General features: G+C 46.8%; 1 protein-coding gene and 1 long non-coding RNA gene across 2 annotated transcripts; both read right to left on the bottom strand.

Annotated features, from left to right (window-relative positions):
• Window positions 1-1109: 1109 nt before the first annotated feature.
• Window positions 1110-4045, bottom strand: SRSF6 (serine and arginine rich splicing factor 6). Its single transcript, NM_001077217.1, has 6 exons — window positions 3939-4045; window positions 3566-3714; window positions 2147-2271; window positions 1787-1995; window positions 1575-1658; window positions 1110-1473 (listed from the first exon to the last, which is right to left on the bottom strand). Exons 1-6 carry the CDS (start codon window positions 4043-4045, stop codon window positions 1110-1112), a joined length of 1038 nt encoding a protein of 345 aa, NP_001070685.1.
• A 253-nt stretch (window positions 4046-4298) lies between these two features.
• LOC146395327 (uncharacterized) lies at window positions 4299-9879 on the bottom strand. The gene is made up of 2 exons (XR_014832397.1): window positions 8436-9879; window positions 4299-6781 (listed from the first exon to the last, which is right to left on the bottom strand). It is a non-coding gene; the product is annotated as an uncharacterized LOC146395327 (long non-coding RNA).
• Between the last annotated feature and the right edge of the window lie 16763 nt (window positions 9880-26642).

The following is a 26642-nucleotide window of genomic DNA, read 5'->3' as shown; positions in this document are numbered from 1 at the left end:
TGGTAAGGATGATCTACCCAATTATCACACAATCCCACTAACTACAAAGGGGACTCATTGTTAGGTGGAATTTTACTTTAATTGGCAACCAATTTACCAAGTGATCTCATAAGTGCCTGTTAGATATTAAGGATCTTCCAGTAGAAAATGTAGTATTTGCTTTTCCATTTTGAGTAACACACTAAATCTGATCAAAGAAAGGTTACTTCCATTTTTACGTAGCAGACATTAAACACAATGGAATCAGACTCCAACAAAACACTAATTACAATGACCACTTCCAGAAAGTGGGATTACCAGACTAAACGAGAGCCCAAGTATTAGGAACTCTTTCTTAATAAGAGTTCAACTAATTTAAGTTTGAAAAAGGTTTCATCATTTAAAATCTACTGATTTAGATAAAACTGTATAACAGATTAACTACAAAATCTTTTAACTTAACCTGTTAAAGGGGCCAATGACTTTGGCAAATTTGATCAACAGCACAAAATGTTATCCAAATTGAGTAATTTATTGCTGGTCTGAGGCTTGCCTTGTTTTACACTTAAGTAGAATTCACACTGTTTTCACGAATAGCAAATTATCAATATTTAAAGGAATTTAAGAGTGACCTATTCAATAAGGCAATCATCTTGGTAGCAAATTTTTATTGAAATCTTACATAACTCAAGCTTTATAAAAAGCCAACATAATTAAAAATTGGGTTCTCCCTCTAAAGCCTTAAGTATTCAAAGCTTGAAACGGTTAATTTAAAAGCAAACAAATATAACGACAACAAAACCCCTGCAGCAGATCCTGCTGAAATACTTAAAAAAAAAAAAAAAAAATCTAAATGAGCTTAATCTTTACAAAAGTTGTTTTAGCTCAAAAGCTATAAAATCAAAAGTTATCTTAATTCTACAAAGAAGGGAGAGGATCTTTGACTTCATGGCATTTCTTTAGAACCTCATCTTTTTCATCGAATTTGGCCACAAATCAAATTTTTGTGTGCCCCTCTTTTCAGGAGATTCCACTCGCAGAAGAGGCCAAATATAAACATGGAAGAGTAACTGCCTAAGCAAGTAGGAAAAGTGTTCCGTTATAGTGTGCAAAGAACCAAAAGTTCTGGGTTAATCCCTGGAACTCGATCTGGATCGTGACCTTGACTTTGAACGAGATCGAGAACGGGATCTTGAAGCTCTTTTTGGTGGAGGAGACACAGAACGGGCCTTTGAGGGTGGAGCAGGTAGGGGTGAATGGGAACGAGACTGGCTCCTTGATCTAGATTTTGACTTTACATCACCTTTTCCATTTTCTTTGGGGGAACGAGATCGAGAACGAGACCTGCTTCGAGATTTCTCATACTCATCCTTTGATCTGCTTCGAGAGCGTGAACGGGATCCCCGATCAGACTTGGCCTTAGACTTGCTTTTTGATCTAGATTTTCTGCCCTTTGAACGGGAACGTGATCGACCTTTGCTCCGAGACCTGGATCTAGACAAGAAAAGCCAGATTGCTCAATATCTCGCCAGGACACCCAAGTGCTCTATGAAACAAAGTATGTTATTCAGAAAAACACTCAAGGACACATTTACCGGGAGCGACTTTTCGAGATACTTCGAGATCTACTGCGGCTACTCCTACGACTCCTACTTCGTGACCTTCTTCTAGATCGTGACCTACATGTAACAGGAAATAGGATAAATCTTCATCCCAAGACATCTCGACATGAATATTTGTACAACTTCCAATATGGTGTACCAAAAGAAACTAATATTCCCCCCCTCCATACCCTTCAACAAGTTACCTTGATCTGCTTCCAGAGTAAGACCGCCTATGGCTTGTTCGCGGTTTATCTTCAATGAGTCTGATATTTCTCCCATTGATTTCTGTACCATCCAGCTTATCTAAAGCACGCTTCATGTCAGAGTAGGAGCGAAACTCAATGACGCCTTCGTTTGTGCGTTCTTTGTGAGCATCCGCATAGGTTACTTCACCTGCTTGCCTCATGAAATCCTAAAAGAGCAGTAAGACCGGTCAGACTCAGAAATCTAAAGGAAAAAAAGATCTATGTGCTATATTTGATTCTCAGAAATGAAAGAGCAATACAAAAGCCTACCTTCTAAACATTAGTCATACCACCTTTATTTTAAGTTATAGCACTTACCTTTAAATCCTGCCAACTGCAACGACTAGAAAGATTTTCTACAATAAGCCTGAATTCTGTGCGTACAGGTGGTCCGTATTTGTCTCTGCCAGAGGTTCTCCGACTGCTGTATCCACCTCCACCACCTTTATCACATGAAGAGAACAATTAGGTGTTTTGTAATGATAGGGATGCATAGTTTTTGAAAGTTAGTACAAACATATTAACTTTTATTTACTGGAGTAGGATTTTGCTATTATATTGCTAAACCTTCGATACAGTTGTGATTTGCCATAAATTAAATTAAGGGCAAGTCAAATAGACTAAATCCAACTAAACTTCTCCTACAATCTGTTAGAGAGTGACTGCTCCTTTATTCAATTTACCTCGCTAAGTTTTATTTTACAGAACATTGTAAAATATAAAACTTAACTGATTACATGCATTTCTACATTTTACAAAAATGTTTACTAGTTACACTAAGTACTTACATCACAGTGTGAGGTTTTTGGTGGTGGTTTGGCCACAAAACACGCAAGGTAACAGTCACCTAGTTCAGATTAACCAGTTTTGTCTAACCCTCGGAATCCTCACCATCACCCTGCGTCTAATGGCAAAAGGCTGCTGTCGTCATGGCTTCCGGTAAGGTCAGCCAAAGGGTCATAGGGCAAGGGTCACACAATGTATGGAAAAGCCAAGGCCAATCAGGAAAGGCAGTCATCTTAGCCTCAGTGGACACAGCCTCAGCCCCATTGGTCACTTTCAAATTGAAACATCAAGGACTTGTTAAAAAGTTTGAATTCAACATGCAACAATTTCAACATCAAACATTTAACATAACCAAAATCCCCCCACCTCCTCCCCATAACATGCCCCAACTAGTTCAAATATAGCATAAAGCTCATTTAGATCTACTTTGTGGTACAATACCACATTACGTCAAAATAACATTTTCTTTGGCCCCTGCCAATTTTAATAACTTTAAGTCCTAAGCTTCAAACTCCACCCCTTCCCCCGCCCCCAACCCCACCTCCACCCCAGCCTGTCCCCAAACCTCCATGCTAAATCATTCACATTTCTACCTAATGCACTGACAGGTAAGCGAGGGAGATACAAGTACAGCCAACCCTCGCTTCCTCCGTAGGCAGAGCCCACGACAGTGCTGACAGGGGCCCAGCACACGTTACCCCCTCCCGACTAAGCAACTCCCGCCCCCAAACACACAAACTCCCGCTAGGCAAAACCCACCACCCAATCCCCGCGCTCCGGCGTCCCGTGGCTTTCCCGGGCAGGCGTGAAGGCAGCGGGCCCCGGGGACACCCGAGTCAAGCGACCCGGGCCAACGCGCCTGCCCGGCTGGGAGGCCCCACCCCGCCCCCCCTAAGCCTGCACCCGCCCCCGGGGTCCCAAGGACACGGAGCGCGCGGGGGTGGGACTCACTGCGGCTTCCGTAGCTGTAGCCGTCGCGATCGCGGCGCGGGCCCCGGGCGTGCTCCACGATCACGCGCTCGCCGCAGAGCTCCTTGCCGTTCAGCTCGTAAACGGCGTCGTCGGCGTCGCGGGAGTCCTCGAACTCCACGAAGCCGTACCTGAGGGCGGCGCGAGGGCCGGAGACCGGCGGACGTCGTTAGGCCGGGGGCGCGCACGCGCGCTGCTCCCGCTCCTCGCGCGCTCCCGCGGCCCCGCGCGGCCGCCATCTTGGCGGCCCTGCCACGCGGCACCGCGGCCTTGGCCGTCTCCTCCCTCCGATGGGCCCTGCCGCCGTAGGCCCGCGGCGCTGCGGGCGGACGCGGGCGCCCAGCCTCCGACTCACCCATTTTTAAGGTCAATTTCGAGAAGGCGGCCATAGCCGCTGAAAAAGCGCTGGATGTCCTTCTCCCGGACGTTGTAGCTCAGGCGTCCTATGTAGACGCGCGGCATGTCCGTGGCGGGCGAGGGGCCCGAGGGCTGGCTGTCGAACGACGAACCGCAAGGCAGAAGCCGCGGTGCGGGTGCGGGGACGGCAAAAGCCCGGACACACGCCTCACACCGCAGTGGCGGCCGAGTCCAGCCACACAATGGTGCGCGCGCGCCTGGGCTACGCTATAAGGGCGAGCGGCCAGGGGCGGGGCCCGGCGCGTGACGTCAACGCGCAGCGCGTACCCTCCCGCGCTGAAGCGCGGAGCGCGAGAGTGACTTGCGGGACCTCCGCGCTCCAAGTTTCAGGGAAGTGCGGTTCTATTCGCTCACCGAACTTTCTCCACACATCTTTGTAGACGTCGTATCCCGTCGTCCAGTCAAGGACTTGTTTTCTAATCTGTACCTTAAAAAAAACTTCCTCTGTGAGTTCTCTCCGGGACTCGCGCTTGGGAGGCCGGCTAGGAAAATCCCTCTTTTCATTGGTTATCGAGGTTGTCACTATAGGCCTCCCTGGTCTCTGATTGGTTCTTGGGAACGAGGCTGCAAATTTCCCCTATGGATCGCTCAGCTTGCGCTTTGCCTAGTGTGGAAGGCGTTCTCCACACGGTTAGCTGCCTATTTCCACAGAATCCGAAGTTAGCGCTCTGAGGTCGTGGTGACGCGGTCGGGAGCGCACGGTACTGCTGGCTTCTATCCCTCGTGGTCCCACTTCACCGCCTCCTTTTACGGCCACCTGTCCTTCCAGGGGGTCTTTCTTGGAGCACCGTCACCTGGAGTCACCTGTAGATTGAGGTGTGCATGGCAACCCCCCCGGCTCGCTGCGGGTGCTGGAAAAGGGAGGCGGGCCAAGGCCTCCGGCCCTAGAAAGTTGAGCAAGACCTGGCAACCTTCCCACAGAGGTACGCTCATTTTCTCCCCCGTGTGGAGAGGCCGTAGTCCCAACGCGATCCCTTCCCATTATCTATACCGCAAAAACACGCACATTTTGGAGTTTACCACTAGAGTTGCCAGTTAAAGCTGGCGAATTAGATGAAAACCAGGAGTAAAGTTTAAGTGGAGAGCAGAAGACCCTGGCGTCGTCTTGGAACTTAAGTAAGGGGAAGGAGTGCCTGGAGAGGTGGAGAAAAGAACCCGAGGGCGTTGTGTCACACTAGCTGAGGGGAAAGGGCGTTGCCGCGATAATACTGGCTGTGTACGTATTTCTGTATATTCCAGCGCTTCGGGAGCAAGGCAGCCTTGCACTCTACAGCTTCTAGTTGGAAGGTGGCAGTTTTGCCCCCCGGGGGACATTTGGCAAAGTCAGGGGGTCTGACAGTTGTGACGACGGGGGGAGGGGGAGTGTTAATAACTGGCGGCTAGTGGTAGAGGCTACGCTCAGCTTAAAGTTAGGTGAATAAAACGTATTGATAGATCTTTAAAAAAAATTAGTGGGTCGTGATAATTAGGGAAAGGAGGATTAACAATGGGATAACATTTTTTTTCACCCTTCGAACTGTCAATATTTTAAAGTTTGTTAAAATTCACTATTGGCAAGAGGTGAACCAGGAAATGCTACTCTGAACATTCCTTTGGGGAAGGTAATGGGGCTACTTACTAAAGATGCATATGGGGAGTGGGGTGTCACCTCCTCTCTCCTTGCAGTTCATTTGTCCAGAAAGAAAAATGCAACTGATGCCATTTCGGCGCTCTCTCACCTCTTTCTCCAGAGCCCAGTGGCTACTCTTAACAAAAAATTTGAATAGCGATGATAATATTTGGTACTCTCAGATATCATTATTGAAGGGACTGTTGGGCCATCCACATTCTGTGGACTCTTGCTGATAATCTCACTCACCTCTGTTGACATTTTGGAAGAAAAAGTCAAAGGAGAAAAGATGAATGCAGCATGGGATCTATCTCATTTCTTTAGACTCTGTGGCAGTGTCTGAAGTGTCTTTAGACATGATGGCAGATAAAATCAGTACTTTTGAAAGGTAACTGCAGGAGTCTTTCAGCCAGAGAGAGGAGCCTCAATCTGACCCAGAAGAGAGTTAATAACTTCAAATCTGTAATTGCCCAGATTGTAAAGTACAGCCTAGAGCTGGGCACACTTGTGGTTTTCAAGCTATTGGATATTTTTACATGTATTAATCAGAAACCAAAGGTATTTCCCAAGTACTGTGTGATTCAAAGTGATGTAAGCTGGATTCTGATAGGTTTTTCTGTTTTATACCTAAAAAATGTATCATTCTGGGGCTGTCATATTAATTGGATTTTGGGAAAACATGGCACCTCAAGTGGGTGGAGTGGAATGCCTTGTAGCAAACAATGGCCCCAGGCTGAATCAGGCCTGCCTCACGTTTCATAAATAAAATTCTACCTTTATGGTTGAGCACGGCCACAACCACTTACTTACCTATTGTCTGTAACCCACAACCACAGTACTGAATAGCAGAGATTGCCCACAAAACCTAATGTGTTTACAAGCTGGTTCTTTACAGAAAAAGTCTGCCTACCTTTGGTCCATGTTGTAAAGATGCCTGTGGTATGTTGTTGAGTAAAAAAGGCTAGTTTTAATATATGCATGGTTTCATTTTTTTGTTTGTTTGTTTGTTTTTTGTCTCTTGAGGGCCGCATCTCCGGCACATGGAGATTCCCAGGTCAGGGGTCCAGTTGGAGCTGTAGCTGCTGGCCTATACCAGAGCCACAGCAACGCGGGATCCGAGCCCCGTCTGCAAGCTACACCACAGCTCACAGCAACACCAGATCCTTAACCCACTGAGCGAAGCCAGGGATCGAACCTGCAATGCCATGGACCCTAGTTGAATTGTTTCCATTGCGCCATGGTGGGAACTCCTGATTTCATTTTTATAAACAACAACCACCTCAAACCCCCAAGCCCCAACCCTATGTGAGTGTATATGTGGGTAAGAGTTGGTTTTGTGGTTGTCTTTGAAAATTAGTGGGGGCAGGTCCTACCCAATCATGTTTCTGTTAATCTGTTAATCCTCTCCCAGCATGCCTTACCTCTCCTTCTCCTACCACCCACCTACCACAGGGCCTTGGCATTGACCATCTCCCAGTATCTGAAGCTCTCTTTTCCGGTGGTTTGTCCCCTCACTTATGGTTTTTGCTCAAAATTATTTTGTCCCACCTCTAACCACTCATTTTATTTTCTCTAATACTATTTTATTGAGATAGTATTGACATATAACACATGTAAGTTTAATGGAGTTCCCACTGTGGCTCAATGGCATCAGTGGCGTCTCTGCAGCACCAGGATGCAAGCTCCTCCCCTGGCCTAGTGCAATGGGTTAAGGATCCAGGGTTGCCTCAGCTGTGATATAGGTCACAGATTATCATCAGATCTGATGATTCCTGGTCCGGGAACTCCATATACCTTGAGGTGGCCAAAAAAAATAAAGTAAATGACACATGTACAGTGTGATGATTTGATACATGTTTATATTGCAAAATGATCATCACAGTAAGGTTAGTTAACAGCTCCATCTCCTCGTAGAATAACTCGTTTTTGGTGTGTGTAGGGGGTGATAATTTTTAAGATCTATGCAACTTTCAATTCGTTAATACAGTATTGGTAATTAATTATAGTCCCTATGCTGTATATGAGATTCCCTAGAGCTTATTCATCTTAGAGCTGGGAGTTTGTGCCTTTTGACCTACATCTCCCGATTTCTCCCACTTCCAAGCCCTTGGCAACCACTATTCTACTTTGTTCTATGAGTTGAACATTTTTAGCTTCTGTGTGTAAGTGAGAGCATGTGGTATTTGTCTTCCTCTGACTTATTTCACTTAGTATGATGCCCTCAAGGTCCACTTACGTTGTGGCAAGAGGCAGGGTTTCCTCCTTTTTTTATGACTGAATAACATTTCATTGTGTTTGTGTATATATCGTAGTTTCTACATTTTCTTTATCTTTTTTTTTTTTTTTTTTTTTTTTTTTTAAACTTCAGTGGCTTGATGTGGGATTTCAGTTCCCAGACCAGGGATCCAACTCCAGCCAAAGTGGTGAAAGCGCCAAGTGCTAACCACTAAACCACCAGGGAACTCCCCTTTATCCATTCCTTCATTGTGGGCACTTAAGTTGTTTCAATGCCTTGGCGGTGTGAATAATGCTGCTATGAACATGGGAGTACAGATATCTCTTTGAGAGAGTACCTCCGTTTTTTTGGGGGTATGCTGTATACCCAGTAGTGAAATTGCTTGATCATAAAATAGCTCTATTTTTATTTTTATTTAAAAATTTTTTTTTTATTTTTAGGGCTGCACCTGCAGCATGTGGAAGTTCCTGGGCTAGGGGCCGAATCGGAGTTACAGCTGCTGGTGTACACCACAGCCACAGCAACGCCAGATCCGAGACTCATCTGTGACCTACATCACAGCTCATGGCAACGCTGGATCCTTAACCCACTGAACAGGGCCAGGGATTGAACTTGAATCTTCATGGATACTAGTCAGGTTCGTTTCTGCTGAGCCACAACGGGACCTCCTAATAGCTCTATTTTTAATTTTTTGGAGAACACCCACATTGTTTTCCACAGTGGCTGCACCAATTTACACTCCCATCACCAGTGCACAAGGGTTTCTCCCCCCCCCCGCCCCCATCCTCACTTTTTGTTCACAGCCATTATGACAGGTGTGAGGTGATATTGTGGTCACCTGCTTTAAAACAGCATCCCTCTCTGCACTCTATTTTCTTACCCTGTTTCATTTTTCTTTATGGAACTTTCACCACATGACATGTTTTTATTTACTCTCTCTCCACCCCCTAATGGAGTGTAAGTGTCCTTGGAGCAGGGATGTTTCCTCTCTCGTCCCTGCTATGTCCCCAGCATGGAAGAAAGTGCCAGGCTCACTGTCAGTTCTCAGCCCTGGTAATTGTTCAGAGCCAGTGAAGTGAGCATCTCCATTCAGCAGATACCAGGGCACTGAAGGGCTCATCAGGACATGCTGGTGGGACGGAATCTTCCTCCCCCGGCTCCTTCTCACCCACTGCCCAGACACTACCCCCTCTGAGGGCTGAGAGGTGTGCAGAAATGCTCTCTCCAGGCTCTACATTTCCTCCACTAAACTTACCTAGACAGAGAAAGAAGGCTGGCATGGCTGTGGAGCCACTGGAATTCTACATTGTCAGAAGGAGGGCAAATTAATGCAGTCACTTTGGAAAACTGAGTGGTGGTGTCTACTAAAGATGAAAGCTGCTAGCGTTTACCCCTATGACCTAACAATTCCATACCCAACAGAACCGTGTACATACTCTCTCCTTAGGGAATGTGCTAGAAATTCATAGCAGCGTGATGTGTAGTGGCCCCCAAACTGGAAACCACTCAGATACCATCAACAGGAGAATGGACAAATCAGTTGTGGTTTATTCACACCTCATACTACTACCCAGCAACAAGAAGGAACCACAACCATACACAGCAACATCAGAGGCTCTCATAGCTATGTAACCGTCTTAGCAAGACACAGAGAAATCCATCCTGTGTGATTCCATAATGTAAGACTGAGAAACAAGCAAAACTAGGCTATGCTGTTAGAAGTCAAGACTGGGGGGCCTGGGGAGTGACTAGATTAGAGGCTTCTGGGGCTCTGGTCATATTTTATTTCTTGAGCTGAGTGCTGGTTACACAGGTGTGCTCTGTTTGTGAGAATTCATTAAGCTCTGCTTAAGGTTTGTACACTGCGGTATGTGTGTTGTACTTCAATGGAATGTTAAAAAAAAAAAGGTTAAAAAAACCCTCTCAAAATTATAACTGGAGTTCCCTGGTGGCGTAGTGGTTTAGGATCTGGCATTGTCACTGCTGTGGCTCAGGTGGCAAGTTCAAACAAAAAAAAGAAAAGAAAAAAGAAAATTACAACTTACTTGACCTGGAGCCCTGTGTGTCATACCGGAGATGAAAGGTCTACTGAGGACTTGATTCATAATCTTTGCCCATGAATGTCGATTTTAATCAGTTTGTTTCCAATTATGTTTGTTATGTTCACTAATTGCTTCATGGCCGGGAAGATATGGCTCTGTCGCCACCTGGTGGGCACTTTGTTGGTAGATAAAGTGTTGTTACAGTGGTACATAAATTCCACCTGCTGCTTCATCCGTGCTCATGAAGTTCAGTGGTAGAAGGTCTTTGAAGGTCCTTGAATCCAAACCTAATTGTCAAGCCCTTATTGACCCAGAACTTTTCTGGATTTTTCTTGAACACCGCCTCTGATGGAGAGTTCACTGCCTAACCGGGAAGCCAAGTCCATTCTTGGATGCCTCACACTGTGATTGCATTCTTTATAGAAAGCGAAATAATTGATGCCTTGAGTTGTCTTCGCACTAGTCCTGGCCGAGCCCCTGAGGCTGTTCAGTAGCCGTGTCTGTTTCCCACACATAGGTCTTTCAGATATTTGGGGACAGCACTGAGACCTTCTCCCTGTTCACGTGCTCTTTGGGCTGAATGTCTCCTGTTGTCCCTTGATCTTTCCTGGGGCCTGCTTTCAAGTCCATTTGTCATCTTGGCTCATGTGTTGGGACTCATTTGTGACCCTCTTCAGGTGTGGCCCTCAGAGCAAGGTGGTGCCTCCCTGGGCTTGTCTGGATGTGCCCATTGCTGCTGCCAAGTCCTGTTCTCTGGGCCAGTTGAGAGCTGCGGCTGCTGTCTGATTCCTCTCTCAGCCCTACCTCTTCTGCTATGTGGAACCAAACTGGGATCAAGAAGCTCCTGGAATAACCCACTTTGGCAAACAGTGTTTGCCTTGTGAATTGAAGGAGGCTAGGCTGCAGGGTGGAAATTCAGTGCTTATGGGCAGGTGGACTTAGAATCACTGCTCCAGTGCCCTGGCAGCCCAGAGACAGAAGAGCAGGTGAGGATGATCCATCCGCATGTCAGGTGAAGAGCAGGAGGCCGGGGAGGCAGTCTGAAAAGAATTTCTGCAGAACCCACAGCAGACTTCAGTGAAGCCTGTGGGCTCCAGGCCTGTCAGAGTCCCATGAGAGGCAATGCAGGTCCCCTCACAGATGTTCCCTGAGGCTGGTCCATGAGGGAACTTGGCACTTCTTCTTCCACCTGGCACCGAGCTGTGGCTTGCAGACATTTTACCCATCATTAGCTCCACATGCTGTTATTTGGACAGAGTTAAGCTGAAACTTATTCCTGAATGCCTTGTCAGTGCTCATCCTTATCACTGCAGCTCTTCGCCTGGCAGCAAAAGCTGTGTCACATGGTGGTGGCCCTTCAATGTCATGGGCAGAGAAGCTGAGTGGAACCTACCAGAGAGCATCCAGGAATGTGCCCAGGGCATGGAACCCACCTCCTAGCGGAGGGAGGGGAAATAGGTCTTTTTAAAGGCATCTTGCATGGTCCAGGCATTGTGCTAGGCTCAGGGGACATCACCAGGATCAAGATGAACCCAGCCAGGTGCCCTAAAAATCGTAGTCCCAAGGCAGTGATCCTTGGATATTGGTAAGCATGATTTCAACACAAAGCCATGCGGGCTCCATCCCTCAGAGTTGGAATCAGTAGGTGTGATGCAGGGCCTGGGAATCTGCATGTTTAACATCCTTGGCATGATTGTAAAGCTGATGTCAGGTGACCATGCTTTGGGAAATGTTGGCCTGGGCCCTCACACTCAGATATGGTCTGGGACCTTCCCTCCTATCAGCTTTCCCTGAGAGCCTGTTAGACATGCAGACATGCAGAATCTTAGGCTCCATACCAGAACTACTGAACCATAACAGGCATTTTAACAAGATTCCCAGAGACATTCGTGTATATGTTCAAGTCTGAGAAGCATTGCCGGTGCAAGGTACAAGGGAGTCTTGCTTTTGACCTTTCTTATGTACTATTTTGATAAGAGAAAGAGTGTATTCATGCATTAGTTGATAATTAAATGAATGAAAATCTTTGCAAAAACCAGGAGAATCTTGTATGTGAATGGTTACAACAGTTCTATTTATAATGGCCCCAAACTGCAAGCAGCCCCGATGTCTATCAACAGGTGCATGGATAAACAGAAGGTGGCAAATTCGAAAAATAGAATACTGGAGTTCCCATCGTGGCTCAGTGGTTAACAAATCTGACTAAGAACCATGAGGTTGCGGGTTCGATCGCTGGCCTTGCTTAGTAGGTTAAGGATCCGGTATTGCCATGAGCTGTGGTGTAGGTCGCAGACGGAGCTCGGATCCCGAGTTGCTGTGGCTTTGGTGTAGGCCGGTGGCTACAGCTCCGATTTGACCCCTAGCCTGGGAACCTCCATAAGCCGCAGAAGCGGCCCAAGAAATGGCAAAAAGACAAAAAAAAAGAAAGAAAAAAAAAAGAATAAGAAAAATAGAATACTACTCAGCAATCAAAAGGAACAATGTGGATGAATGCATTATACTATGTGAAAGGAGCTTAACTCAAAAATCTGCATGCTGGGATTTTTTGTTGTGGCGTAGGGGAAACGAATCCAACTAGTAACCGTAGGGTGGTAGGTTCAATCCATGGTCTTGCTCAGTGGGTTAAAGATCCAGCTTTAACTGTGGTGTGAGCCGTGGTGTAGGCCTCAGATGCGGCTCGGATCCTGCTTTGCTGTGACTGTGATGTAAGCTAGCAGCTGTGGCTCCAGTTTGACCTCTAGCCTGGGAACTTCCATATGCCGCGAGTGTGGCCCTAAAAAGCAAAATCAATCGGTCAGTCTACATGCTCTGTGAGTTCACTTATGTGATGTCCTAGAAAAGGCAGAACTAAAGGGACAGAAACAGATTAGTGGTTATGGGGGCTGGTGTTTGGAGGGGAAGATTGACTGCAGAGAGGTAGGAAGGAACTTTAAGGAGTGAGGGAAATGTTCCATGTCATGGTCATGGTGGTTTGTGCACGAAGTATGCATCTACCCAGACTCATTGAAGCAGATGCTTAAAATGGGTGAACTTGACTATCTGTAAGTTATACATCAATAAAAGTGATTAGGAGTTCCCACTGTGGCTCAGCAAGTTAAGAATCCAACATAGTGTCCATGAGGATGTGGGTTCGATCCCTGGCCTCGCTCAGTGGGTGAAGGATCTGGCATTGCCACAAGCTGTGGTATAGGTCACAGATGTGGCTTGGATCCAGTGATGCCGTGACTGTGGTGTAGGCCAACAGCTGCAGCTCTGACTTGACCCCTAACCTGGGAACTTCCATATGCCTCAGGTGTGGTGGTAAAAAGAAAAAAGAAAAAGTGGGAGTTCCTGTTGTGGCTCAGCAGAAACACATCTGACTAGTAACCATAAGGACGCAGGCTTGATCTCTGGGTTAAGGATCCAGCATTGCTGTGAGCTGTGGTGTAGGTTGCAGAGGCGCCTCGGATCTGGAGTGGCTGTGGCTGTGCCATAGCCAAGTGGCTACAACTCTGATTCTACCCCTAGCCTGGGAAACTCCATATGCTGTGGGTGCGGCCCTAGAAGGACAAAAAAAAAGTGATTTAAAAAAACAAAACCAAAGACACCCGATTAAGAGCATCCAGTGCTTTGGACCATCTGTATTGTTTCCAGAGAGCCTAGGTTAAGCCCTGCTTCCATGGCCCTGCTGCCCCCCCAATACCTGAGGGTTCTACTCATCTGGCCCCAAAGTGAACACTGGTCCTCCAGGCCTGAAGGGGGCGCTGTTTTCCTGCAGTGTCTCACTTGAATAGTTGACCAGAACCTTGTTTTCAGCTACAGGCCAGTGTCCTAAAGAGAGTGTTCTATTAAACAAGGAGACTGTGAGGCTGAAGTTGCTGTAAAGCTTTGGTGGCCTTTGTGTTTTTTTTGTCTTTTTGCTATTTCTTTGGGCCGCTCCTGCGGCATATGGAGGTTCCCAGGCTAGGGGTCCAATCGGAGCTGTAGCTGCCAGCCTACGCCGGAGCCACAGCAACGCGGAATCCGAGCCGCGTCTGCAACCTACACCACAGCTCACGGCAACGTCGGATCGTTAACCCACTGAGCAAGGGCAGGGATCGAACCCGCAACCTCATGGTTCCTAGTCGGATTCGTTAACCACTGTGCCACGATGGGAACTCCTTTGGTGGCCTTTGTAAACAGGCTAAAACCTAAGCATATAAATGCCTCAGGATAAAAATGGAAACCTAAGGATAACCAGTCACAGCCAACAAGGCTTTAGGCTGTAGCCTTTCTTTGCTTTTGCACCTTCTCTATGTTTTTTTCCACAACCCTATGGGAGGGGGCATTCCTAACTACTTCTCGTTTATTGCTGCCTGAGTCACATTAATTTTTGCTCAAATAAACTCTTCGTGTGCTTCAGTTTATCTTTAGCAAGGATTTAAAGCATGTCCTGGAAACCAGATTGCCTGATGGATGGTCAAGCCACTCAAGATGGCTGTCCCCTGGCTCTCTGTACATCTAAAAACCAGTGCCTGCTTCACCTACACCCTATGCATGTGACTGACCTTCCTATGTACTTGCCCCAGGCCGCAGCTAGTGAGAGTTTATCAAAGGGGCCTGCCCCTCTGCTAGTTTCCCTAGTAACCGAGGAGCCCACCTGACTCAATTCCCCCAATAACTGCAGTTTCACCCCCGACCCCCACCCCTGGGAGTGAAGACTGCCACCATGTCCTGCCTGTTCTCCGCTGCACATGGTGGGGTGTTGCTCCAGGACCTTGTTTCAGACACATAAGATCCCCCATCCATTAATCCTGCGGTGAATCTGTTGCTGACTTCAGGCTCGTTCTTCAGTCTTGAAGCTGGGCAGGTGCAGGCAGAGTGCAGCCTGCTGCTTGGCTTCTGTTTCCAGTTTAATCATCTACTAGAGATGTGACCTTGGACAAATTTCTTAACCTCTTTATATGCCTCAGTTTCCTTGTCTATAAAATGGCAAAAGGAATAGCATCTGTCATGAAAAGTGAGAATTTTTAAGTCATCATACAGCAGAAATTGACAGAACATTGTAAATCAACTCTAATTAAAAAACTAAAGAAAAAAGTAAAATCATCATTTCGTAAAGCATTTACAACAGTGCTTAGCACATAGAAGGCAGTAAATACGTGTTGGTTTTTATTATTTAGTAAATGCAAATTTCATCCATACCATTTTTTTCTTAAGGAGATCATTTTTATGGACTTGCTGCAAGCAGAGAACTCTTGGTTCTTCATCTTTTATGACAGGCTGATTCTAGAAGCAGCCTCTGATCCCATTCTAGTTGTCTTCACTGATGGAGGATTCCCAGGGAACAGCCGCTTGGGAGGTGAGAGCAGGAGCTGGAGCAGGATGAGCTATGAATTTGGGGCACAGCTGGGTCTGGGAATGTTTCAAGCTGTGTTCAAGAAGACAGGCTCAAATCCCTTCTCCCTGGAAACCTTTCTTGAACACTCTGGACTTTGCTTATCCCCGACAGGATGGGGTCTGATTGCTTAACCTCTCTGAGTTTCTCAGTCTCCACCTCTGAAAAATGGGATGATCCTGGCTCCTAGGGCTGTGTTGAAGATCAGGTAGGATGGCTCTTGGTGCTCATCTGAGTTTCGATTCCTCTAGAAACAGGCCTTGAGACAAAGGTGCAAGTGCAAATAGTTTATGTGGGAGGCGATGTCGGCGAACACCCCTAGGAGAGAAAAAATATGGAACAGAGTAGAGAAGAAAGCCACTAAAGGGTGCACAATTGGGCTGATGACGTAGTAGACAACTGGGCCTTAAGTCCCCTGGAGTCTGTGGGAGCCAGTGCAGAACACACCTCAGACTAGTGAAGAGAATGGCTTTTTCTCAGCTGAGGGTGGGGAAGTGGGGGTATCTGTACCTTAGCTGGTCAGCTGCGCTGGAGAATGGCGGCTACCAGGAGCATTCATTCCCTGCCACTTCCAGCTTGCCCTTGTGGCCAAGGAATGTCTCCTTCAGGCAGAAATCAAGGCCTGAGGCAGAGAGGCTCAGGTGTTCGTAACTGGGGAGGTGAGTGTTGAGAAGATGAAGCAGCTAGCTCAGTGTCTGCCACAGGCACCTCGACTCACCTCCCTGTGCAGTTTCGTTTTCATGACATCTTCCTCTGATGAGAATGGATTGTTGTATGGCTTCTGTGAACTGACCTGGGGCACTTAGCATGCAGCACACTCCAGCTGGCATCGTACAAGATTGGGGGCCAGATGGGCTTTGGCTCTAAACCAGCCTGGCAGATGCCTAGAGGCGGGGAGGGTGGAGGTCAGGGGACTGGCTCCATGGCCCACTCCTGGTAGGGCTGTGGGCTGTGTAAATGGTGAATGTCTGTTTCAAAATGTTGGCCACCAGTGTCTTGGATGTGACTCGGTTAAATCATGAGTACACCCCTCCTACCATCTTGCTGTAATTTTTTCTTTATGTCTTTGGATGTAGACATCTTTTTTGGGTAGGTTCCAATCTTTTTTTTAATCAATGGTTTTTCAGCAGTTAGTTGTGATTTTAATGTGCTTTGGATGTAACTTGGAGGAGTACCTGGATGAAGAGGGTAGGGGGCTTTGGAATTATCCAGCTTTTTACTTTTCTGGCAGTGTGTCAAGTTCTGCCTTTAGGTCATCTTGTTCTTCATCTGTAAAATGGACATAATAATGGCCTGAGGCTTGTAGGATTGAATTGAGAGGGAAGTAATGGTGCACCTTTAGTTTGTGGCCTGGTTGACCAGATGTCCCCAGGTGTTTTCTATAAAGGGTGAGGCAATGCATACTTTGGCATTGTGGGCTAAATCTCTCCAGCTCCCGCTCCAGTCGCCCTTGGAAGGTTCAAGACCCCATAGGATGTGTATGTAAAAGTTTTAAAAACACGTGCTGACCCTTGTGGTGGTGAATGGGCAGAATGGGAAGGTTTTATATCTTAGTCCTTCTCTGGGCTCAGCATAGGACCTGGTGCATAGTAGGTGCTCAGGAAGTATTTACTGAAGAGAGAAAAACAACATATGCCCCAGGAAAGAGAATGGCCTTTGGAATCAAACAGACCTGGGTCCAAATCCACGTATTTTCTATGTGACTTGCATTAAAGGGAAAATTATTCATGACCTTTTGTTAAAAACAGAAAGGAGACTCAATTCGGGGGGAAATCAAGATAAATGTAGGGACGACTGCAGCAGGGGTTTTGTGGTAGGGAGTGATTGAGCTCAACTCTGAACATAATAAGGAAAACAGGTAATTTATAGCCAAAGAGCAGGGTGTGGGGATTGACAGGTGGAAAATTACCAAGAGGAACCATCAGGAGTAAGGGATGATTCCAGTTAAACCAGCAGCAACAGGATTCTTGCTGAAGGCAGGCCAGGATGATTAGTCACCACCCGGGGGATGGCAGAGGATGAGGAACCTGATCAAATGTTGAGTGTGATCAGATATCAAGGGTGGGGGACAATGGAAACCACCTTAGCAGGATTTTTGCAAAAATTGTTTGTTTGCAGATGTGAACACAGAAGCTCTAAAATCAGGCCGTAGCTGGGAAGAGAGTTCAGAGGAGCCTGATTCAAGTTTGGTCAAGGAGAGACTCTGTCACCTGTGCTGACACTTCCCTTCTCTGAGCCTCTTCATCTGTAAAATGAGCATAATCATCATACCTCCTGCATAAGATTGTTGCAAGTGTTACTGGAGATGCTGGGGAAAAGGAAAAGTGTGGATAATGAAAAAATTTGTTCTAAAAAGGAAACATCAAGTCTCCACCTTCCATGGTTTTTGACCCATGGCCTGCAACCCCTTAGGCCTCCTGGATTGCAGGCCATTTCTTGTCTTCCATCTGCACAACAGCCTTCTCTGGCTCCTCTTGGGCTCTGGGGGTGGGTGGGAGATGGCATCAGGAGGGAGACATGGGTGTCTGTAAAGAGGCTGAGGGGAGAGTCATGCTTCCTGTTCTGAATTCAGGGCCAGGTTGGCAGGAGCAGCAGACAATCAGTTTTTGCCCCAAGGGCTCGGTGTTGGCTGTGAAGAATTAACAGCCAGGAAAGGTGTCTGCCAATTATTTTTCCACTCAAGGTGCAGAGATTACAGAAACACAGCCGAGCCCATTTCAGATCCAGGCCTCCCAGCACTGGCTGACAATTACCACCTACTGACTTCCCTCCTGGGAGGGTGCAGAAGTCAGGGGTCTCTCTTCTAGCACCTGCTCGGACTTCCAAGTGTGTGCAGAACATTCCATGTTTCCACAGAGAAGAGGGGAAGGAAGGAAGGACACACGTGGATCTTGGTTTGGTTGTCCTAGAAGCAGGCCCTGAGACAAGGATTTGAGTCATGGAGTTTATTTGGGAGGCAATCCTGGGAAACACCAGTAGGAGGGTAGGGAAGTGAGAAGGGGAAGGGACAGAACTTAGAGGTGTATTATCAAGCCAGTTATGTTTTGGATGACGGAACTTAATCTCACCTGGGGACTGGAAATGGGATGACATATACACTTTGAAATTACCCCCTCAGAGCATGAAGGAGTTGGGGTATTTATACTCCTGGGCATCATTGGTTGAGGGCTGCTGCAAGGGTGTTAAATACCAGTGCTTCTAGCCTGTTTCACTCGGTGGTCAGACAGTCCTCAGGCAGGAAATGCAGGTGTGTTGCAGTTGGCATGCTCTGAAATGGTAAGGCCTGGTGGATTTGAGCCAGGCACTCATAGAGTCCCCTACAACATATATTGAAGACCTGCTCTGGTCCAGGCACTTAACATCTGCCCGCTCATTTTTTTTTTTTTTGTCTTTTTTTAGGGCCTCACCCATGGCATATGGAGGTTCCCAGGCTAGGGGTGGAATCGGAACTGTAGCCTCCAGCCTACACCACAGCTCACGGCAATGCCGGATTCTTAACACTGAGCAAAGCCTCCTCATGGATGCCAGTCAGATTTGTTTCTACTGAGCCACAATGGGAACTCCTGCCATCTCATTTAATCTCCGTGTGTATCCAAGACTGAATCTTAGTTTATCTCCTCTTCTCAGTCCTGCTCCTCAGGGCTGGGACCAAGGTAAAGTGAGTGAGGCCTTCAGGCCAGGTGCAACATTTAAGGGGGCACCGAAAAGCAGAGCCATCAAATCATGTTTTATATTTACTTATTTATTTTTGCTGCAGCATGCAGCAGCTTGATGTGAAGCCTCAGTTCCCCGACCAGGGATGGAACCCAGGCCACAGTGGTGAAAACATGGAGTCCTGACCACTAGACCACGAGGGAGCTCCCTCAAATGATATTTTAATGCAATATATTTTTTAAAGGAACAAATGCAAAATGAAAAAAATCCACAATGAACAAAATATCAGCATTTGAAATCTAGACAGGATTGGTAAGAGTGCCAAGCTGAGCCGTACTGAAGCCTGAGGCAAAAGGAAAAATCAGTAATACTGATCTTGTTCATCATGGATTTTTTTTTTTTTGCATTCATTTTGATTAAAAAAAAAACTGCACTGGAACATTATTTGTCTTGATTACTGAGTTTTTGGGCACGCTCTTGTATTTAGTGCCTGAGGCAGTACCTCTCTTGTCACACCCTCGTCCTGGTCCTGCTCCAGCCTCTCCGTCTTCCCCATCTCGGCAGGTTGCACTCAGTCCACTCAGCCTCCAGTCAGACATCTGGGGTCCTCTGTGGCTCCTCTCTTTCCCATTACTGATCGTTCTGGTGCACCTCCAAGCATCTCAAGTCTGTCTTCTCTCCTCCATCTCCTTTGCCGCCACTCTCCACAATGAGGTCCCCATCTGTGGGCTCCCTTTGGCAGACAGGAGCAGCTTCCTGGATTTCCCATTAGCTCTGATATGCCCACGCATGTCAGTGTTTCCAGCAGACACAATGGCAGCTCTCTCTCTGGTCCTCTCATTACCTTCCCTTCCCCAGGTCCCCCCACACCTGTAAGTTCTCCTTCTAATAGGAAATAGCTTATTCCCATAGCATTTGCAGCGGCTCTAGTTCTGTGACTAAATCCTGATGACTACCCCATCTTTCTCCATCATCGAGGCTGCTCCACGTGGGCATGGGGGTACCCCAAGGCACAGTCTCCTCTTAGAGCTTCAACAAAGCAAAACTCCTTCTGATCTGTCTTAATCCCCTTATCTACTGGGATTACTATTTTCTTCCCTCCCCATTTTGGGCTGAGAGGTAGGGGCCCTGGGTCCTGGAGACCTAGGCAATGTGTTTCTCCCATCCATGCTCCTTCCAAGTCTCCCTCGTTCCTTGGGCCCACCTCCAGGTCTGGACGAGATCACCTTCTTCTAGGGGGGTAGGCACTTTCCTGACCTCTTTTCCTGAATCCCATCTCCTGATTATGTACAATAAACTCCAGAGTCAGGTTTTGCCCTTGATATGTCCAAGGAGGGTTCTGGATTTAGGAAACTCTATCTTTTTTTCCTCCCATGGCCAGGTTTTAAGACTCCTGTCTCACCCTCTGAGATGGCCTACACTGTGTGGGGTGTGTTTCTCCCAGGGCTGCTCACTCGCCTTTGAGACAGACCTCATTCTGTCTGTGGAATGTGTATCTTCCAGGCCACTCACGCTTTCTGGGATGGCCCACACTCTGTCCGTGGAGTGTGTTTCGCCCAGGGCAGCTCTCTCGCCTTTTGAGTGTCTGCTGGGTCACTCTCACCTTCCAGGGTGTCCCACACTCTATCTCTATCAATAAATCCTTTTACTGAAAAAAAAAAAAAAAAAAAAAAGGCTCCTGTCTCTAGACAGACTCAAAGGCAAACTGTGACCTCTTTATGTTTATGTCAGGTGGTTTCTGTATTCCCCTTAAGGCAGTAAATATCCTTGATTCAATTGGGGGGGGTGGGGGGGCAGGGGTGAAGGACATAGAACATGGTGATTCATGGCAATTGGATGGATTCGTTGGAGAGTTTCAAAAATATTATCTCCTGAACACACTCAAGAGTCCTACAAAGCCCAGTGTGGAATGTCCCCTGCTGACCTCTTTACTCTTCAGTCCTGAATTTCTCCTCCCCTCTGTCCTTGGTGCTAGAGCCACAATGATCTCCTTTTGATGATGAGAAGGTATCCACATCTTTCCCTCCTTGGACCCCTGTCACCTACCTTGCTAGTCACTCCATGTACTTTCTCCTCTCCCCTCTCTTCCCACGGCTGGCTTTTCATCTTTCAGGCCTTGGCTCGCATGTCACCTCTGTAGGGAAGACCCCCCCTTGATCACCCTATCTGAAGAGAGTCCCCCTTTCACAGCACCTCACTTGCTGCCTTCACAAGTTAATTATTTTAACGCATTTTTTAATTTGCTTTCCTGTCCCCTGCACCAGATCACACACTCGTGAGAAGCGTTTGCATTTTGTTGCCTACACTATCCCCGACACTCGATAGTGCTGGCACATAGTAGGTGCTTAATAAATATTTGTGGAAGAGCATCCTCATTTTCCCTTTCCATTTTATTGTCTTAAACACATTTTGCAGCCAGCCCAATGGGCCGTCTGGTTGACCCACCTTGGGAGTTATTTCTGGGGCTGAGTCTCCTTCTCATTCTTTAGAAGTGTCTGGGGATAGATCCTCCAGCATGTGATTCCTGGGCTTCCGTGAGACACGTGTTGCCAAGACTAATAATTGCAGCAGGCTGCTTTTTTCCCAGTAGGCTCCTCTCCCTACATCTGGTGAGGGAAGGTCAGAGAGTTGGAACTGGTATTCGCTGAACTCACTATATCATAGCTCTGAGAGCTTGGGCAGGTTAATCTCTATGGGCTACACTTTTCCCATCGCTAAAATGGGACTAACAGTAATACAGGATTTCTCATCTTCAGCACTATTGACATTTAGGGTTTGATTCTAGGAAGAGTGGTGTGTGTGTCCTGTGTAGTGTAGGATGTTTAGCAGCATCTACCCACTAGGTGCCAGTAGCAAACCCAGTTATGACAATCAAGAATGTCTTTAGATATCGCCAAATATCTGTAGGGGATAAAAAGTCTCCCTTCCCCCCACCTCATTGAGAATCACTCCAATAATATCTCCCTTATAGGATCTTTGGTGGATTAGATGATAGAGGTCATGTTAAGTGTTTATAAATGTGCCTGGCACAGAGTAAGGATTCAATATATACATTTAAAATCTATTACTATTGTTATTATTATCATGATTATTATTATTTTTAGTCTTTTTTTAGAGCCGTACCCATGGCATATGGAGTTTCCCAGGCTAGGGGTCCAATCGGAGCTGTAGCCACTGGCCTACGCCACAGCCACAGCAACATGGGATCCGAGCTGAGTCTGCGACCTACACCACAGCTCACAGCAACGCTGGATCCTTAACCTACTGAGCAAGGCCAGGGCTCAAACCCGCGTCCTTATGGATGCTAATTGGGTTCATTAACCGCTGAGCCATGAGGGGAACTCCAAAAATCCCTTATTTTTATTATCAATACCATCATACCGCAGGCTACAAGGGGTTTCAGGGGAGAGAGGCACCCACAGGGAGAGAGGCAGGCAGGAGGAAAACCCATTTCTGTGCCAGGAGTATGCTGGAACCATCTTGTCCCTGCTTCTAATTGTTAAATTTTCAGGAAATTTGCAAACCAGTTGTTAAACATAGCCATCCTTGAAATTGGCAATAGTTGGAATATTTACACCATGGGAATCAGCAAATGCTGCACAGACCTTCATTTCCAGGGAGCCAGCTGGCCACCCCAGTGCTTCTTTATTAACACATCAGATGACAAGATCTTGTCGTGGGCCTGATAACTACTGACATTTTGAAATCGTGATGGACATAAATGACATTTTGAGATACCAGCAACAACTGTAACTGGATATGAAAATATCTGATTTCTGTTGCTGGCAAAGTCACAGGGACTGATTGCCCAAATTCAGATTAGAAGAAAGTGCTAGATTGCAGTTAGAAGTAGGAGAAAATAAAGCTGTAATCCCCTCTTTGCCGAATGCCGATTTCCGTCTGGCCCTCTGCAGTATTCTCCCTCCTTCGATGTGGGATGGACCTGAGTGGTAGCGCTCAGTGGACATATTCAGTGGGAAAGTCTAAATGAACCCGGGCAATACAGTCACACAGACCTGAGCTTTGAGTCCTAAGCCAGCCAGGTGCTTTGCTCAGTCTTTAAATGGGAATTGAAACTGCAGGGGTTGTGGAAATTAAATAAAAGAATGTATTAAGTGCGTTCAGAGGGGCCTGGCACCCAATGGTGTGTGTGTGTTGGATTGGGAAAGGGCTTTATGACATGCCTCACACGTCCCCAGGTGTCTGCGGAGACCTCCAGGTGTGAGCAGCAGAGACAGTGACACATCTCACCCCAGATGGCGCTCCTGGTTCATCTTTACTTTTAGTTTCTGTGGATGAAAAATTTGAGATGTATACACCGGGCAGAACAAATAGAATTATGACCTGCTTTTCACAAATTGTGTAGTGGATTTCACATACTTCCATGCTTGATTTTCCACTGTGTTTCAAGCTGTTATGATTTTTCCCCTCTTCCTTTGGGACAGTGGGACATGTGCCCCAATGGGAGGGGGCGTCGTATTCCCCCCTCTGTCCCTCCTTGCCTTCCCCGTGGTGCAGTGAGGAAAGAACCACGCTGTCTTCCTTCCTCAGCCTGGGAGCTTCATTATTCCTGGGCACAGGACCATTTTTCCAGCTCATTAGAACCTGGAGCTAAGATAAAGGAGGGCAGAGCCATTAGGTAGCAATTTATATGTAAATGTGGAAGTTACCAAAGAAAGAGTGGCCTAGCTTCTTTAGGAAGCATTCCAGTTGGGACTTTTCTGGAAAGCAGACACACACAGGCCCTGTAATCTTCACCACCCCTCTGCCAGGCTCAGGGTATGTATGAAGCCAAGGTGACACAGAATGTGACAGAAAAGGTCAGCTCTTAAAGCATAGGTGGGCCCCAAAGGCAGTATGTAGCCAGTTTGTAGGAGACTTTTGATGGCAGAAGGCCCCTCTGAGCAGACTGAAGCCTGATATTCTTTGTACTTCAGTTTTTCCAGCCTATTCAGGCTCATCTTTTGGCTCAGGAGCTTAGAGCTGAGGGCTAAGGTGTATTGTACATTTTATGAATTAGATTTAGCTAAATGGTTATGGTGCCTGGTGTGGTGTGTGCCTGTGACTGTGATCGTCACTAGCAAAGGAGCCCTCTGGGCCTGGTCCCAAGCTCCAATAATCAGGTGTCGGGAATTACAATGGAGGCAACGCAGAAGGCCAGAGCTGACCCTTTTCTATAAAGCCAGAGGAAAGAGGATTCATCCCCACTGCAGCTTTTCTTCCCTGTGGTCAGTAGCCTCCAACCAGCCCAAGGCCCAACCTCTTGACAACATCAGAGAGGCGAGGGAGAGAGCTCGGGCTGTCAGTCTAGATGAAGCGGCCTCTGCCCTCTTACATCTTCAGCCACCTGGCAAGTAGTTTTCTCAGGCGGGAAAGATGTGCTCAGCTCTGCCAAGTGTCCAGTGCTTCCATCTGTGCCACAGACAAACTCAGCGCCCTGGACCTTGAGCCCAACCCTCTGCCATATTCTCCCTCCTTAGGTGTGGGGTGAAGATGGAGGCAAGGGGCTGGAGGTGATGTGTGGTGGGGGAGGCTGCACCTATCCTTAAACCAGTAGGTCATGTTTAAGGGTTTGATCTTGGTCTTAAGAGCACCAGGAAAACCTCAAAGGGTTTTAAGCATGGATGTGATGTGGTCAGATTTGTGGTTTAGAAAGATTCGTCTAGCCTCCGTGGGGAATGAGTGAGAGGCAGTGGACAGAGAGATGAGTTAACAGCTTGCCCCAGTCATTTAGAAGAGCGAGATGGTGCCTGAGCCGAGGTAGTGGTTGTGGAGGGGCTGACAAGAGGATGGGTTTGATGGAGACCCTGGAGGTAGGATTGATAGCACTTGGCGGTTGGCTGGATGTGGTGGGGAGAGCGGGTGAGTAGAGATAACTCAAGCTGATGGCTTCAGCACCTGGGTGGGCTGTCATGTCTGTGGTTTCCTGAGCCTGGACTTGCAGGCAGAGAAGCAGTAGGTTTGGGGGGAAGGACGATGAGGTTAGTTTTGGCCCTGCCGAGCCTGATGAACCTGTGGGACAGCCAAAGAGAGATGTCTGGTTGGAACACAGAGAGAAGCTTGGGAAATGCTAGCAGATAGAGGGTGATTAAACTGAGAAAAGGAAAGCTCTGAGGAAAAAAATCCCGAGGGAAATGGCTGGAAGGATGGAAGTGGAAGATGATATCACAAAGCTGACTGGAGAAGTGATGGCTGGAGAGGCAGGGGAGGTGACCGGGGTGTCATGGAAGGTGAAGGAAAACAGTATTTCAGGGAGACAGGAACAAGTGAAATACTGGAGCGAGGTCAGGTGAGATAAGGGCTTGGCAAGAATAATTGTTAGAGGGAGTTCCCACTGCGGCACAGTGGATGAAAAATCCCGCAAGTGTGAACATGATACTATTTTTAAAAAACAATCACACACACATTTACACACACACACAAACACACATACCCTGTATGGGTGGAAGAAGAGGCATTAAATTGTTTAATACAGCTTATAGGGAGAGGCTAAGATAAGGCGTTGAGTGCTGATATAAGGTTAAGAGGGGAAATCTACGATCAAAACAGCATGTACACCATTCCATTTGACTTAAAGTGTCTACACGAACGCCATTGGGTGGTAACCTAAAGAGGGGTATAGAAGGCTGGGCACCAAAATGTTGACAATCCAATTTTATAGGATTTCCATCCCACACCCCCAGCGCATCCCCCAACCCCCCAAACTGTCTCCTTTGGAAACCATAAGTTTTTCAAAGTCTGTGAGTCAGTATCTGTTCTGCACAGAAGTTCATTCTGTCCCTTCTTCAGGTTCCACATGTCAGTGAAAGCATTTGATGTTGGTGTCTCATTGTATGGCTGACTTCACTTAGCATGATAATTTGCTAAAAATGCTGGTATTTCTTTCCTTTTAATGGCTGAGTAACATTCCATTGTGTGTATGTACTACATCTTCTTGATCCACGCCTCTGTCGATGGACATTGAGGTTGTTTCCATGTCTTGGCTATTGCAAATAGTGCTGCAGTGAACATCAGAGTACATGTGTCTTTGCGAGTCATGGTTTTCTCTGGATAGATACCCAGAAGTGGGATTGCTGGATCAAATGGTAGTTCTATGTTTAGTTTTTTGAGGAATCTCCATACAGTTTTCCACAGTGGTTGCACCAATTTACAATCCCACCCACAGTGTAATAGGGTTCCTTTTTCTCCACATCCTCTCTAGCACTTATTGTTTGTAGACTTTTCAATGATGGCCATTCTAGCTGGTGTAAGGTGGTACCTCCTAGTGGTTTTGATTTGCATTTCTCTAATCATGAATGATGTTGAACATCTTTTTGTGTGTTTTTTGACCATCTGTATGACTTCTTTGGAGAATTGTCTGTTTAGATCTTCTGCCCATTTTTGGATGGGGTTGTTTGTTGTTTTGGTATTGAGCTGCAGAAGGTGTTTATAGATTTTGGAGATTAATCCCTTGTCAGTTGATTCATTTGCAAAGATTTTCTCCCTTTCTGTGGATTGTATTTTTGTTCTGTTTAGGGTTTCCTTTGCTGTGCAGAAACTTTGAAGTTTGATTAGGTCCCATTTGTTTTGTTTGTTTTTACTGTCATTACTCTAAGAGGTGGATCTGAGAAGATGTTGCTGTGGTTTATGTCAGAGAGTGTTTGGTCTATGTTTTCCTCAAGAGTTTTCTAGTGTCTGGATGCGATGGCAAACGGGATTGCTTACCTAACTTCTCTTTCTGATCTTTTGTTATTAGTGTATGGAAA

This window comes from Sus scrofa, chromosome 17 (genome assembly GCF_054392235.1).
Source record: "Sus scrofa isolate SSC_HxYL_T2T_F1_AM1 chromosome 17, Sscrofa_HxYL_maternal_Yorkshire_Landrace_v2.0, whole genome shotgun sequence".
Taxonomy (NCBI): domain Eukaryota; kingdom Metazoa; phylum Chordata; class Mammalia; order Artiodactyla; family Suidae; genus Sus; species Sus scrofa.
Note: the sequence above shows the minus strand (reverse complement) of the source record. Positions and strands in the feature narration are given on the sequence as shown.